Below are 16,624 nucleotides of genomic sequence, written 5' to 3' on the forward strand. Positions count from 1 at the left end.
CCTATCATTTCGCTTTCTGGCGCTTGGTTTTTGTGGTGTCATATTTCCCTCCACCCACCTATGGTGAATTTCTCCCTGCAGTCAGACTAGATTAGTCCCAAAGTGGAATTCACCAGCCCAGGTGCTCCTGGGAAATAAGGAAAGCGCTGGCAGGAAAGCGGGTCCGCCCAAACCTGGTGTGAGCAACAGTCCCGCCCCGCTGTGTTGCTCCACCTGCTTCTTACGACCTTTCACACTTGCATTTTCCAATTGCCAAGCGCCCTGGAAGACTACGCACCGCGCCCTTTTCTCTCGCGTCCTCTTCTGGGCATCTGACAGGCTCCCTAGCAGCAGGCACCACGTCCCTGGGGGGGAGGGGGCGGCGATGGCGGCGGGGGGCACTACTTCTCAGCTCCAAGCTTCGGAATCCACCGCGCCTGCCGCTCAGCTTTGCAGCACCAGAGCGCCTAAGGTCCTCTTATCAGGTTCCTGGGGCGCCAAGCCTGGCCACTTAAAACACTCCCCTCTCCTCTGTTCCCCCAATATTTTTGTTTACCTAGAGAGCAGATCTTTACTTTTTCCAGATGGCTGCTCGTCGCAGGCCCCACCCCAGCAAAGAGAAAAAAAATGTCCCAGCGCCCAGCTCCAGAGAGCTGGTCTCCCGGCCCAGGACCCCTGGTCCACAGTCAGGGGTCCCCAGGGGCCAGTGACGCTAGCGCCCCCGCCCTTACTCCGCCCAGCACCTGGCGCGAGCAAACCCCCTTCTCCAGCCGCTCTCGGCCCCACCCTTTGGTGATTCAGAGCCCTGAAACCTCCCAAGGCGCTAATTTAAATTGATTTGCAGGACAACTAGGCTCCGCTGCTACCTACAGCTCCGCTGGATCTTTTTGTGGAGGCTGCCGAGTGCGGGCGCTGGGTCCCCGTCGCCGCGCCATGCTTCCCGCCTGGAGGGGCGCCCCCGCAGTGCTGCGCCTCGCCTGCTGGCTGACCCCTTCGTTGCTGTTGCTGTTGCTGTTGCTGTGGTGTCCACACGCTGCGCGGGGTGAGTGGGAGCCCGGGACCCAGCCCAGCGGGGTGAACCCTTAGCCTGAGTGTGTGTGTGTGTGGGGGGGGGGGGAGGTGGTGGTGGTGGGAGGGCTGGGTCAGTCTCCGTGACAACCGAGAAGTTGGGGTTCTGGGAAGGTGAGGGATGTGGACATCGGTAATTGTTCCCTGTAATCCTCTACCTTTAAAGATCAGAGCTCCTACTGGCCTCATCCCGCGGGACAGGAAGAGGATCTCCGCTGCTAACCAGCTCTTAGGGGTCTTGCTGTGCGGGGCCCCAACTGGCATGGCTTTAGGAGTGAGGCGTGGATTGCTGAGACAGCAGCGGCTGAGTTTGCAGAGCAGCCAAACACTGGGAAGCAGAAAGGCAGTGCTGGGCTGGGGGGACTTGTCAACCCCCCAGCATCTCTTTCAGAGTTGGAGGCCAATAACCCACCACGCTGTCCCCTCACCAGAGTCCAGGGGTGTGCAGCACCTGGGGCTACACATTTAATTGCACATCTCCAGGTGTAGCGTTCCAACCTGGACTCAGTCTTTATTGTGTGCATAGCAACCGTATCTAAGTGGAGAGAAATACTAAACTACTTCAAAAAATAACAGAGAGGAGGGGTTTATTCTCGACTTATTTCAGCCTTGAATTCATTGTCAAGATTGGAAGCCCAGCAAGTTGTTGGGCTGTCAGTCGGCACTGGATAGAGATGTGTATCAAAAGCCATGGCTGCTTCCCTTTTGCTTGGGGAAGGGAATGTTGCTCTCAATGGAAACATGGTCTTTTCTTTAGTTTCATTTTTTTTTTCATCTCTAGGTGACTGCGGTATCCCCCCAGATGTACCTAATTCTACAGCAGATTTGGAAAATCTTACAACTTTTCCTGTAGGATTTGTAGTAGCATACTATTGCAATGATGGTTTTGCGAAAATTATTGGAAAGTTAAACGCAGCGCACTGTCTTCAGAACGGTGAATGGTCAGAGGTGGCAGTATTTTGTGCACGTAAGTTCTTCCTTTCTTTTTAGAAAAGTGAGGGGGCCCTGGCCGGTGTTGCTCACTGGTTTGAGCTTCCTCCCATGCACCAAGAGGTAGCTGGTTGGATTCACAGTGGGGGCACATGCCAGGGTTGCAGGCTCAATTCCAGTAGGGCATGTGCAGGAAGCAGCTCATCCCATTTGTTTCTTTCTCATTGGTGTTTCTCTCTCTGTCCCTCTCCCTTCTTCTCTCTCTAAAAATACTTTAAAAGCATATTTTTTTAAAGTTATGGGAATGGAATGTGTCCTGTTAAGTTAAAATATATCCCTCTTCCCAGTGACTGGCAATTGTTACTTTTCTGGCATTGTTACACCCCAGGAAATGTGTGTTAGCACTTCACATTCCAGCTAGTTAAAGGTATTACTTCCAGCAATAGATCCTGCTTCTTCATTAACAACCCCCTCCTACTCCCCACACTGTATCTCCTGAACTGACTAACAGAAAATAACCAATAGTTACTGTTGTTGTTTAGGGAATAAATTAAATATGAACATGTTGGGTAATTACATTGAGACACATAGCATGGGTGCTGTGTTTGAAATTCGATTTCCTAAAGAAGGACTTACCAAGTACAACACTGGGGGCATTTTTAAAATGTCTCTTATCTGTACCTCAAAACCTATGTATGGCCCAATAGTAGTTTTGACATATACAAGAAGGCATAAAGATAAGATTTGATTCCTGCCTTTGAACAAGTTTGCAGCATTGGAAGCTACAGTATACATAGAAACTGCCATCACAAGTTTTTTTATTTTTTTTTAAATGGGCTTTAACTTCTTTTTAAACTTATCTGTGATAGAAGGCAGTAGGTTGAAGTACATAAGCCTTTGCACATGTATCCTTGTTACAGAGTTTATAACTCTACCACCTATATTACTTTATTTAATCCTCCAGACAATTCCATCATTTTACAGTTGAGGAAACAGGTCCTGAAAAGTTAACTGCCTTGAGATCCGCAGCTCTTACACAGAAGAGCCCAGGTTCAAACTTGAGTGTTTTGACAATAAATCCAGCTGTCCCATGCCTCCATAAATTCATGTTTGCCCAGATGGCTCAAGCTTGTAAATACTTGAATGTACACATTGCCTCATCTGAGCCTTGCCCCAGTAGGTTGCTGTGGGATTGAATGAGTTTGCTTGCAGAAAACGTTTAGAAGCATCCCATAAATATTAGCTATTATTGTTACTATAGTTGTCATTGTCCCCGACATTAGCCCAGGGGTGTGGGAATATTTCATCTACCCCTGTGCTACATGGGGCAGGCAGGGCAAGGGAACCTGCATTTATTGACTCAGTGCCAGAACTGTGCCATGCAACTTAAATGGGTTATATTCTTCAAATTGTGGGCCTAGTGACACCTATGTGCCCAATCTACTTCACAGGCCTCTAGTCATTAGGAAACAAAAGCATATATTTGAATATGCTTGATACCCTATAAATGCCTTATTGATATTCATATAGCTAAGTGCCAAATATGTACAAAGAAGTACGCAAAAGGAGGGGATGTGAAGACAGATGGTTCCAATAATTAAATATAGATTATGAAATAAAGTGATATTGCTCTTTGTTGTTGTTGGTTTGGTAATACTTTTAGGTAGCTGTGCGTCTCCACCCAGGGTACGTTATGGACATATGCAAGATATTTATATCCCAGTGAGTTATCGCCCAGCGGGTTTCATTTTGAAATATGATTGTAATCCGGGCTACGCAAGGAACCATTCTGTATCAGCAAACATAACTTGCCTTCAGAATTATACGTGGAGCAAACCAGAAGTATTTTGCTATAGTGAGTATAATTTTAAAGAATATTCTTAAATGCATGGTATTTGGGTAAATAGTATTTAATCCTTTATTCATGCTGGAAGTCTGTATGTACATATTATTATTTGGAATGATTTTTTAAAAAAAGAATGATTAGAGTCATCTATATATATAAAAGGCTAATATGCAAAGTGTCCCCTCGGGAGTTTGACTGGGAGTTCACTCGCTTGCTATAACATGTGCTGACCACCAGGGGGTGGCACAGAATGAAGGAAGGCCCCGACCAGCAGCCGGAAAGCCCTGATCGCCAGCCAGGCCTAGGGACCCTACCCATGCACAATTTTCGTGCACCTGGCCTCTAGTTTTATTATAATTAGGCCAACTAAATACTTGAGAGAGTTAGGAATATTAATTGATGCACAGATTTCACATTTAATTAGTTTAAGATTACCTTAAATGAAATGAAAGAAGTATATATTCCTAAATAGGCTGCTTCTTTGAAACTTATAAAATGACTGTAGGATTTAATCAGTCTCAGGATAAGAGATTACCAGTGGTTCAGATGATGAATTTGCATAGATGTGCCTAATAACTTAATAAAAAAAATTTCTACTGTCTTCTAGAAAGATCATGTCCTGATCCTGGAAAAATAGAAAATGGTCATATCAGTATACCAACTGACACATTATTTGCCTCATTCATCTACTTCTCATGTAACCCAGGGTAAGTTTTTGCATACTAACCACTCTATATTTAACAAGCGAAAAAACAAATTAGAATTTAAGATGGAGATTTTTAGAAGTGTGCACAGTGTTCACAAGCTAGTAGCAATAAAGCAATCCCTCTGCTCAAAGGTTTTCCTCATGAGCTTATCAAAGTTAAATTTAGTAAAATGGGCTAATAAAGGAAGATGTTTTATACCACCAAATCCTCTAAATTCGTAGGTTTGAGCACATATGATTCATTATAAAAATTTAAATGTCGTTAGTAAAAGAAATCACTTGCAGAAATTAAATCTAAGAGTTAAATGAAACCAGTCTTTAATTTACCTAAATAATAAATTTGCATATGTTTTTTAGCATGTATTTATTTTGCTTTATTGATTAAGGTATTACATATGTGTCCTTATCCCCCCATTGTCTCCCCCCCCCCCCAACTCATGCTCTCACTCCCCTGGTGTCTGTGTCCATTGGTTAGGCTTATATGCATGCATACAAGTCCTTTGGTTGACTCTCCCCCTTACCCCCACCCTCCCCTACCTTCCCTCTGAGGTTTGATCAGTGCTTCTCTGTCTCTGGATTTGTTTTTGTTCATCAGTTTATATTGTTCATTATATTCCACAAATGAGTGAGATCATGTTAATATGTTTTTTTATATGCAAACAATCTGTTATAAAATATCTTAGGTTAAAAACATGTAGTCCTAGTGTTACAATATCATCTGACCTAAGGTCTTTTATAAGTTCTCTATGTAGAGAAAAGGGCCTCACTCATTTAGTATTATCAGTGTCTCAGATACTGCTAAAAACTTTATATTCATTTTCTCATTTAATATCTGCAAATTGAATTATGATATTTTACTGTGTGTGTTTGTCCATTTTTTATAAAATAATATCAGTATCACTTATCTCCTGTACTAAACACAGATATTTAGATCATTAATATCAAATCTGGGGGTACTTTGAACCCTTTAAGTATAAGTGTATTCTATTATTCTATGAAGCCTGTATTGATCTTTGAGAACTCAGAAACAGAAAATATTCAAGCATCAATATAATTTTAAAATCTTTTAAAACACTTTAATATTTTCTAAAATGTGACCCACCCAAATAAGAAATGTTTTGCATGTCTTATAATTGTTTATTCTTTGGATGTCACTTTTTTTAATTTAATTTTTTCTTTTTCTTTAAACTACCATATGAACTTTTATCAACTATTGTTTTGCCTCCATCTACTGGTATAGTGAATATTTTAAGATGATATTCTGGAGAATTTAAGAGAACTCAACTTTTCTTGTCCTCTTATTATTTAGGTATAAATTAGTTGGTAAAAATTCTACTTACTGTTATTATCAAGGAAATGATATGATTTGGGATGATCCACTTCCAGAGTGCCAAGGTAAGACTGAAAGAATCTAAGCACTCACATTGTGGGGCTAAATTATCAATGACAAATTACTTTCTGTGCGTTAAGAATTATTCACAGTGTATATTTGTAGTACCCTTACCTTCTAATGTATGTCTGAGCTAATTTAAAGACTTTTATTTGTAACTAGTGACCTGGTGCATGAAATTCATGCACATTAAAAGGGCATTAATTAGAGAAAATAATTTAATATTGCTATTTGCCCTTTCTCTATAATAGAAGTGTCAGAGATGAAAGAAAATTAGTAAAATGCATATGAAAACCTTCCTTCTGTCAGAGTCTGGGGCACACCATGGGACCCAAATTCAAGTCCCTGCCCTCCCACCTGCACCTCAAAATCGGCCGGCCCCCTCGCCCCCCCATTGGGCTAGATCCAGACCTGGCCAGTCCCACCTTTGTCAAGTCATGCCGGGCAGGAGGTGTACCCTCAGGTCCCCTGGCCCATCACCAGGACGGGGCTGTGGCCTGAGGTCCCCCAGCCCAGACCATGGCGGGGGCATGCCTTGAGGTCCTCCATCAAGCCCTGCCAGGTGGGGGACATGGCCTGAGGTCCCCCGTCAAGCCCCGACAGGAGGGGGGAGTGCAGCCTCAGGTCCTCCGGCCCAGCACCGGAAGGGGGGTGCTGCCTCAGGTCCCCCAACAAGCCCTGCTGGGTAGGGACACAGCCTGAGTTCCCCCAACCCAGCACTGGGGGTGCACCTTGAGGTCCCCCATCAAGCCCCGCTGGGTGGGGAGCTCGGCCTGAGGTCCCCTGTCAAGCCCCACAGGGGTTGGGGAGGGCGTAGCCTCAGGTCCCTACTGATTGCTCGTTAAGGCTCCTTATGGGAACTTGGCCTCAGCTGTGGGTGCAGCCATCTTTGTGATGGAGTGATGGTCAATTAGCATATTCTCTCTTTATTAGATAGGATTCTCCTTAATTTATTACCTTTGGAGATAAAGCATTAAAACCAAACTAAAATTTGTGTTGTGGTTGGTCATTTATTATCTTGCCATTTCTCCTACCAATCAGACAAAATAGGGTGGGGGAGGAGCCCTCAATGGACTCATGCTGTCAGCCCTGAAAATCCCCCGTCTAGTGGAGAGAGGCACCCCCAGAGGAGGGCCGAGCATCACCTTTTAAAGTGTGGGAGCTAGGGCAGGAGTTCCACTTGCCTGAGTTCAAAGGTCATGCTGATTGCAATGGCCTCCAGCCTTCATTCTTGTACTCTATTACTGCTTCATCTATACTCTACCCAGAGTTATCCATGTGACACACGAACATGACTTGTCTTTCCTTCGGATAGCTTATTGGGGCTGGCCAGCAGACCCTGAGTGATGGATGAATGATTACTCTGACACAGGATTGCTGTGAAAGAGAGGGCTAAGGGACTGCCTGGCCAAAGACACCAGATAGCCTCCATCACCTGCCTTGTTAGGCTTTTATTGTGACAGTAGTTTGAGATAAAGTTTATCTTTTAGATACAATCAGTAGGGTAAGTAATCTTGGGAGAACACATGTGTTTGCAGTGTCCTTTAAGCAAGAACACCCAAAGATTAAGCATAAAGATTCCTGTAAATACCTGGGGGTCTGCACATGCACAGACTTGTTTGGAAAAGTTAAGGAATAATTAGGGGTGCCATAAACAGGCTGCCTTCAGCACACTTCCCTTTTCTTAAATGTCCTCCTTACAAACTTTCCAACCAAGTCTCATGTGCTCCTCAACATAGCTTATTAGTGTCTCCTCGTCACTTACAAAGTCCAAACTTCTTGGTATAATGTACAGGCTGGGCATGGTCTACCTACTTCTCCACTCTCATGTCGGGCCCTCGTACTTATGCTCTACCCATGCAGACTACAGTAGTTTTCTGTGTACCTCATGCTCTTCATGTCCCCATATCACTCCTTATACTGCTAACTCTGCCTGATATGTCCCTTCTTTGCTTGATTGATTGGGTGTGTTTTTTCCTTCTTAGTATGAGTCTGCTCTGATTGTGTTTCTGGAAGCTTTGTCTGACCTTCCTAGCTGGTTAACTGTCCTTCTCTCTTTCCACACCACTGTGCATGCTTTTGTGTTAACCCTCACCATTTTTGTATTGAAATTATATCTTTAAATCTCTTTCCCTACTATATTTGAAGACATTGGAATGATATCTTATTCTGTTTTGTACTTCTATATGCAGGACAATGCCTGGTGGGTATTAGGTACTCAGAAAATGTGTGAACTGAACTGATGGTGATATGGTAGTCATCACATACCTTAGCCTAGTGTAAATCAGATTACTCCTGATTTGCTCCTTGCTTTGATTAATGGCCTAAAAGGAATTTATAAAGTTGTTAGTATTCTCTGGGTACATAAGGACATTTGGTGTAATATAATTTGATGTACTCATGGGATCACATTACTTTCCTGCTTAAATAAAAGAGAGGAACAGCCGAAACCGGTTTGGCTCCGTGGATAGAGCGTCGGCCTGGGGACTCAAGGGTCCCAGGTTCGATTCCAGTCAAGGGCATGTACCTTGGTTGCGGGCACATCCCCAGTAGGTGGTGTGCAGGAGGCAGCTGATCGATGTTTCTCTCTCATCGATGTTTCTGGCTCTCTGTCCCTCTCCCTTCCTCTCTGTGAAATATCAATAAAATATATTTAAAAAAAAAAAAAAAGAGAGAGGAACAACATCATGGCTCTACAGAATGTGGAAACACTAAAACTTTTATTGGGGCGTCTGCTAGGGGCAGGCCTCTGTTTATAATATAACTAGAGTAATTGTGCTTATATATGTTTTACAAACTCAGCTGCTCGATAAGATTTACTTTAAATAAAAGGCTGTGAGTCAGTACATGCCTCGAGATTTGTATCCTAAATGTCAAAATCAAAGTGGGACATTCAAGATCTTTTGGTGTATCCCAATGATCTATTACTATTTCCCAAGTATGTCTTTCATTTGATATCATTTCCCCAGGGAATGAACAGCAATGCCCTTTTCTCAGTTCTGTCTTAGAATAAGGGTACATCTTAGGTTTAAACTCAAGTTCCATTTACTCCCTAAAGTCTCTATCCTATGTTTTGGCCCCTGAACTCCTTTACTTTTTCCAGAACCTGTTTGATAGATAACGCACGCAAACTTAATTGTAATTTTTGTTTTACGTGTGTGTTCTAAATCTTATTGCAGTCCTCTGCTGCTAATGACATTCCCGTCAATGATGGACTGCACTTACAATGATGGTTTTATAGGGTTATAAAGGAGCCTAGGTGTGCAGTAGGCTATCCCGTCTAGGGTTGTGTAAGTGCACTCTATGATGTTCCCACCGAGACGAAACTGCTTAACAAGGCCTTTCTCAGATCATATCTCCATTGTTAATCTACACATGACTAGCTCTATAATTTGGTCTTAAAGTTAGCATTCATGTTTTACAGCATTTGTATCCCAAACTCTAAATATACTACCTATTACTTAATAGGTATGTATAAGCATCCCTCACTGATAATGCTAAATTTAGAAAAAGGGTAATTTTAATCTTTTTAAATAAAATATTTAATATATTTTGATCTTACGTATCATAAAAATACAGCTAAGTTTTATTAATTTAAAACATGTGGAATTTTTTCCAAATAATTTATTGTCCAGAGCCACCAGAAATTAGCAATGGAATAATTCAAAGGCAACAGAGTTCTTACGAATATAGACTTTCCATACAGATAAGGTACTAGAAAGGCTTCTTCCTCATTGGAGACAACTCTATTTATTGTGTTGTAAAGTACAACATGGCCAAGGAAAATGGAGTGTCCTGAATGCAAAGCTAATCAGTTTACACAGCTATATTTTACTGTCAGGTCCACATACAGGCTTCAGAGATTCTATTCACTCCCTAAGAAAGAATTGTCCATAAGCATATTTGCATTTTTCTGGGGAGCACAATTTTTCATCAGATTTTCAGAGGGTTCTAAAAAGGAAGTTTTATATACTTACATATATGAAAGTATATACACATTTATATACATACATATATGCCCCATGTTTTTAGTGAATTAGCTTAAATTTGCTATTTCTATTTTTTTTATTTAAAATTATTCCCATCCCTACCCCCTTTCTTTTGGCAACCATCATTTTGTTCTCTATACCTATTGGTTTGTCTCTGTTTTGTTTATTCATTTGTTTTGTTTTGTTTTTCAGATTCCACATGTAAGTGAAATTATATGGCATTTGTCTTTCTCTGTCTGACTTACTTTACTTAGCATAATGCCCTCTAGGTCCATCCATGCTGTTGCAAATGGCAAGATTTCTTTTATGGCTAAATAATATTCATGTACACACACACATCACATCTTCTTCATCCATTCACCTAGGTTAATGGACACCTAGGTTGCTTCTATATCTTGGCTATTACTAGTTATGATGCAATAAACATAAAGGTGCATATATCTTTTCAAATTAATGTTTTATTTTTCTTAAGATAAATATTCAGAAATGGAATTGCTGGATCATATGACAGATCTATTTTTAATTGTTTGATGAATCTCCATACTGTTTTCCAAAGTTGCTGCACTAATTTACAATCCTACCAACAGTGCACAAGGGTTCCCTTTTTTTCCACTCTTCTCCAGCACTTTTTTTTTTAGCACTTGTTATTTGTTGATTTAATGATAGTCATTCTTTTTTTTTTTTAATAAATAAATCTTTATTGTTCAGATTATTACAGGTGTTCCTCTTTTTTTCCCCCATAGCTCCCCTCCACCTGATTCCCCACCCCATGCCCTTACCCCCCACCACTGTCTTCATCCATAGGTGTAAAATTTTGGTCCAATCTCTTCCCGCACCCCTCAAACCCCCTTCCCCCTGAGAATTGTCAGTCCACTCCCTTTCTATGTCCCTGATTCTATTATATTCACCAGTCCATTCTGTTCTTCAGATTTTTTATTCACTTGATTTTTAGATTCACTTGTTGGTATGTATGTATTTGATGTCATTTTGTTGTTCATAATTTTTTTTTAAAATATATTTTATTGATATTTTACAGAGAGGAAGGGAGAGGGATAGAGAGCTAGAAACATCGATGAGAGAGAAACATCGATCAGCTGCCTCCTGCACACCTCCCACTGGAGATGTGCCTGCAACCAAGGTACATGCCCTTGACCGGAATCGAACCCGGGACCCTTCAGTCCGCAGGCTGATGCTCTCTCCACTGAGCCAAACCGGTTTCGGCTGTTGTTCATAATTTTTATCTTTACCTTTTTCTTCTCCTTCCTCTTCTTAAAGAATACCTTTCAGCATTTCATGTAATCCTGGCTTGGTGGTGATGAACTCCTTTAGTTTTTTCTTGTCTGTGAAGCTCTTTATCTGACCTTCAACTCTGAATGATAGCTTTGCTGGGTAGAGTAATCTTGGTTGTAGGTTCTTGCTGTTCATCACTTTGAATATTTCTTGCCACTCCCTTCTGGCCTGCATAGTTTCTGCCGAGAAATCAGCTGACAGTCGTATGGGTGCTCCCTTGTAGGTAACTAACCGTTTTTCTCTTGCTGCTTTCAAGATTCTCTCTTTGTCTTTTGCCCTTGGCATTTTAATTATGATGTGTCTTGGTGTGGTCCTCTTTGGATTCCTCTTGTACGGGGTTCTGTGCACTTCCTGAACTTGTAAGTCTATTTCTTTCACCAGGTAGGGAAAGTTTTCTGTCATTATTTCTTCTAATATGTTTTCAATATTTTGCTCTCTGTCTTCTTCTGGCACCCCAAAAATTCGGGTGTTGGTACGCTTTAAGTTGTCCCAGAGGCTCCTTACACTATCTTCATATTTTTGGATTCTTTTTTTTTTGTTTTCCTGGTTGGGTGTTTTTTGTTTTCTCATATTTCAGATCTTTGGTTTGATTCTTGGGGTATGTTGATGTACAGTTGAGTTTCTGTATATTCTTTATTTTAGACAGTGTATGCTTAATTTCTGACTGGTCCTTTTCCATTTTTTTGGCATTCTCATTAAGGTCCTTGAAGGTCTCACTAAGCTCCTCGGAGGTCTCATCAAGTTTCTCGGCGGTTTTTAGAAGATTCTTGAGTAACCTTATAAATGTGATTCTGAACTCTATGTCATCCAGTAGTTTGCTTTCCTCCATTTCTTTCATTCGTGACATGTTTCTTTGTCTCTGCATTTTGCTGCTTCCCTGTGTTGATGGAGTGGCTTTGTGTGGTAGGTGACCTATAGGGGCCAGTAGCTCAGCCTCCCCAATTACCTGAGGTGGACGCTCTTGGTACACTCCTTTGTGGGCTGAGTGCAAAGTCTTGGTGTAGTTAAGCCTTGATTGCTGTTGGTACACTGGGAGGAATTGACCTCCAGGCCAATTGGCTGTGAGGACCTGCTGTGTCTATAATGGAAGACCTGCTGTGGTAGAGACACGCTTATGGGGCAGGACTTGCTTCAGTGGGGCTTTGGTGCTCACTGAGTTTGCCTCTTGAATGTGTCACTTATGGATGTGAGGAGTTGAAATCTGGTGTCTCACACTGACCACTAGGTACACTGGCTTCTGGATCTCCAGTGGGGTACAGGTCAGCTACTGTCTGAGGCCACCCAGCAGGAGCTACAGCGAGAACTACAGTTTTCTCCTCTTTGCTTGGGGTTTGGAGGTTTTGGAGCTATCTGACCCGGGCTGCAAGTTTGCTAGGTTAATCTGCAATAGGGTTGGCCATTCATATGCTAAAGCCGCTGCTTGGAGCTTGGGTGGGTTTGTAGGTTGTGCGGGGTGGGGTGTCAAGACGTCACTAGGCTAGGGCGTGGCAAACAGTGATGGCTGCCAGTTAACTGGCTCTGCATCTCAGACCGTGTCCCCAAGTCCTGCGCCCCAGCGCAGTAAACAATTATTCCTGTGCGCAGCCCTGCAAGCAAGCCTCCCTCATTTTCCGACCCGATGGCACACAGTCCAGCTTCTCCCCGTAGGAGTTTGGGTCCCCCGCGTCTCCCCAGAAACTGGAGTTCAGAGTAATCGGGAGTTTGTCTCCCTTCGGGTTGAAAAAAGCAGCGCTCCCAGTCGCCCGCCACCAGCCCGATTCGCGCGCCTCCGTACCTCAGCTTTTCAGCACTTGTGCACGTCTCAATGCTCTTTTCTCTTTCCTTCTAGTTGTAGAACTTCCACTCAGCCAGCTTTTCCGTGGTTCTGGGTGATAGACATTTTGTCTTTTAGTTGTAGTTTTGAAATTGTTGTGCGAGGCAGCAGTTTAGGTGTTTACCTACGCCGCCATCTTGGATCCTCTTCTGATTCATGATAGTCATTCTGACCATTGTGAGATAACATCTCATTTTGGTTTTACTTTGTATTTTCCTGATGAACAGTGATGTTGAGCATCATTTTACATGTATATTGGTGATCTGTATGTCCTCTTTGGAGAAGTTTCTATCTAGGTCCTTTGCCTATTATTTAATTGGATTCTTTGTTGTTTTGGTGTTAAGTTGTATGAGTTTATAATGTATTTTGAATATTAAACCCTTATTGGATGAATCAATTGCTGGTGTCTTCTCCCATTCACTGGGTTGTCTTTTCATTTGGTCGATGGTTTCCTTTGCTGTGCAACAATATTTTAGTTTGATGTAGTCATATTTGCTTTATTGTTTTGTTTTGTTTCCCTTGCCTAAGGAGACGTATCCAAAAAGATATTGTTAAGAACAGTGTCAAAGAGTTCACTGCTTATGTTTTGTTCTATTAAGTATTATAATTTCAAGTCTTATATATAAGTCTTTAATCCATCTTGAGTTTATTTTTGTACATGGTGTAAGAAAGTGATCCAGTTTTATTATTATTTTTTGCATGTATCTGTTCAGGTTTCTGACTTACTTTACTTAGCATAATGCCCTCTAGGTCCATCCTATAGCACTATTGAACAGACTGCCTTTATTTTTATTTAGTTTTAATCTTTATTGTTGAAAGAATTACACATGCCCCCTTCTTTTTCCCCTATTGACCTCTTCTAGTCCTCCCCTGTCCCCTCCCCCCAGGCCTTCACCACCCTATTGTCTGTCCATGGGTTATACACATATGCATACAAGTTCTTTGGTTGATCTTTTCCCATCCACCTACCCACCCCTGCCTTCCCTCTGATATTTAACAGTCTGTTCCATGCTTCTGTGTCTCTGGACTTATACAAAATGAACAGACTGTCTTTAACCAATTGTATATCCTTGCCTCCTTTTTGTAAATTATTTCACTGTATTAATGAGGATTTACTTTTGGGCTCTCCATTTTATTCCATCACTCTATATATCTGTTTTTAGGTCAGAACATATTGTTTGGTTATTATAGATTTATAGTATAGTTTTATATCAGAGAGTGTGATACCTCCCACCTTGTTCTTTCTCAAAATTTCTTTGGTTATTTGGGGTCTTTTGTGATTCCATATAAATTTTAAGATTAGTTGGAAATTCAAACAAATAATAAAAGCATGGAGTCACAAAAAATGTAAAACATGAAAATACAAGAGAATATGAAGAACACTGACAAGGGTAAATGAATACTGAAAGAATAAATGCAACATCTTGTGGGGTTTGAATTGTATGTAGAATACAGACATACAATAGCAATAAACCAAAAGACAAGAAGGGGTAACTTCAATTTAAAGGTTCTCAGGTTCCAGCAATACTAAAAAGTGGTAAAAGAGTTAATCTGCCTAATTGACTTATAGTCTAATACTGTAATCTCTAGGGTTGTCTTGAAAATAATAATAAAAGAATATAAAAATTACAAACTAACAAAGGAATTATAAGGAATATTTAATTCAAAAAGCAATAAGAATGAAGGAGTGACAAAAAGAAACATAAAATAAGTCCTGGCCAGGTAGCTCAGTTGATTAGAGCATCATCCAGATACATCAAGGTTGCAGGTTTGATCCCCAGTCAGGGTACATATGCGAATCAACCAATGAATGCATTAATAAGTGCAACAACAAATCTGTCTGTCTCTCTCTCTCTCTCTCTCTCTCTCTACCTCTCTACCTCTCCCTTTCCTCCCTCCCTCCTTCTCTTTCTCTCTAAAAAATCAATTTAAAGAGGGAAACATAAAATAGGTGGATGGAATAGAATACTGATAGTAATGCATTTGATCCAAACCTAATTGTATCAGTTAATTACATTGTGATTTGGCTAATATTGTCAGACTAGATTAATAAAGTAAAAGTTAACTATTTATAAGAGCCACAGTTTAATGATCAGAATACTGAATAGGTGAAAGTTAAGGATGGAAAAAATATGCTATGCAAACAATTACCAGAAAATAAAAAGCTGGTGCAACTCTATTAGTATCCAAGTATACTTTAAGATAAAACAGTTAATCATCATAAAGAGGTCAGTTCAACAGGAGTATGTCACAATCTATGTGCCCTTGAAAAAATAGCTTCAGTCTATATATAGCAGAGATTGGCAGAAAGAAAAATAGACAAGTCCACAATTATAGTTTGAGAATTCCACATCTTTCTCTCAATAGGTAACCAAAAGTCAGAATATAGAAGACACGACCAACAATTAAACTTAAAAAAAAATAACAGATAAGACTATTGAACCCTAAAAGTGTTGTTTTTAAATATACACAGAATATTGACAATATGCTGGGCTCTAAAACACCATGCATTTAAGAAGATTGAAATTACTCAGAGCATGCTTTCTAACCCCAGTGGAATGAAAGTAGACATCAAATAAAAAGATAACTAGAAAAGTAACTTCCAGGAGATTTAAACTGCAGTACTACAAAGTCCGTTGGATCAAAAATAAGAACTTGGAACAAAACAAATTGTATATATGATGGCCTTAGATGAAAAGTCCATATGAAAACTTTACTTACCCTAATAATAAAACCTATCATTTTCTGAGTGCCTGCTAAGAGCCCTGTTACCTGCTATGTATTTTACTTGTTATCCCTGGCAGGGGTGGGGAAACTTTTACTGCCAAGGGCCATTTGGATATTTGTATCATTCGTGGGCCACACAAAATTTGTCGGGAAGGATGTCCGAAGGACATCCGGAAGGCTGTCCGGAAGATGTTCAGTCTAATTAGCATATTACTCTTTTATTAGTATAGATGCCACCTTGTCCTAAAAATGCAGGTTGTTCCCAGGTTTTCCTATCGTGGAAGGGGAGCCTGCAGTAGCATCCTGGGTTCTGACCAGGGCTTATGCACTTGTGCTTTATCTCAGCAGATGAGATTCCTAGTAGAAGACTCTTGGATGTACCTTGAACATTTCTATCGAATTTGCCAAATCATCCTCCAAAAATGTTGAACCACTTTAAACTCCCACCAGCAACCATGTGTGTGCCCTCCGACCCACTTTGATGCCAATATCATTGATTTCTCCCTAGAAGCTTCCCTCTTGTCAGCCAAGACTCCTTGGTACTTGAGCCAACCTCATTGTTCAGCTGGGGACTTGATTTCCCAAGATAGGATTATGGAGGAGGAAAAATAGTTTTCCTCTACCTTTCTGAGTTCTTAGTGGAGGCCCTTGTAATGAAAGACAGATCACCAAGAGAAAAGCAAAAGTTCATTAACATGTGTACCTTGTGTATATGTGGGAGATACCAAGGAAAAATGAGTAACTCCCCAAGGTGGCTTAGAATGCAGACTTAAATACCTTCTTCCTAGGGAAAGGGGACAGGAGAGGTAGGCCTCTTAGAGGAGAGTAAATGATTTTTAGGAAAGATGAATGGGGGTGGGGGGAAATAGTTTGTAACAAAGTTTGG

The 16,624-nt window shown here is 41.2% G+C and overlaps 1 protein-coding gene across 1 annotated transcript in view; it reads left to right on the plus strand.

Annotated features, from left to right (window-relative positions):
- Positions 1-364: 364 nt before the first annotated feature.
- Positions 365-16,624, plus strand: part of CD55 (CD55 molecule (Cromer blood group)) — a gene marked incomplete at its 5' end in the record, with an annotated part of 31,068 nt that continues 14,808 nt past the window's right edge. Inside the window, 5 exons of the mRNA XM_080647798.1 lie at positions 365-464; positions 1,829-2,014; positions 3,641-3,832; positions 4,431-4,530; positions 5,839-5,924. Coding sequence (XP_080503924.1) covers positions 365-464; positions 1,829-2,014; positions 3,641-3,832; positions 4,431-4,530; positions 5,839-5,924 — 664 coding nt within the window. The remainder of the gene's footprint in view (positions 465-1,828; positions 2,015-3,640; positions 3,833-4,430; positions 4,531-5,838; positions 5,925-16,624) is intronic.

Source organism: Plecotus auritus, assembly GCF_963455305.1.
Source record: "Plecotus auritus genome assembly, chromosome: 12".
In the NCBI taxonomy this organism is placed as follows: Eukaryota; Metazoa; Chordata; class Mammalia; order Chiroptera; family Vespertilionidae; genus Plecotus; species Plecotus auritus.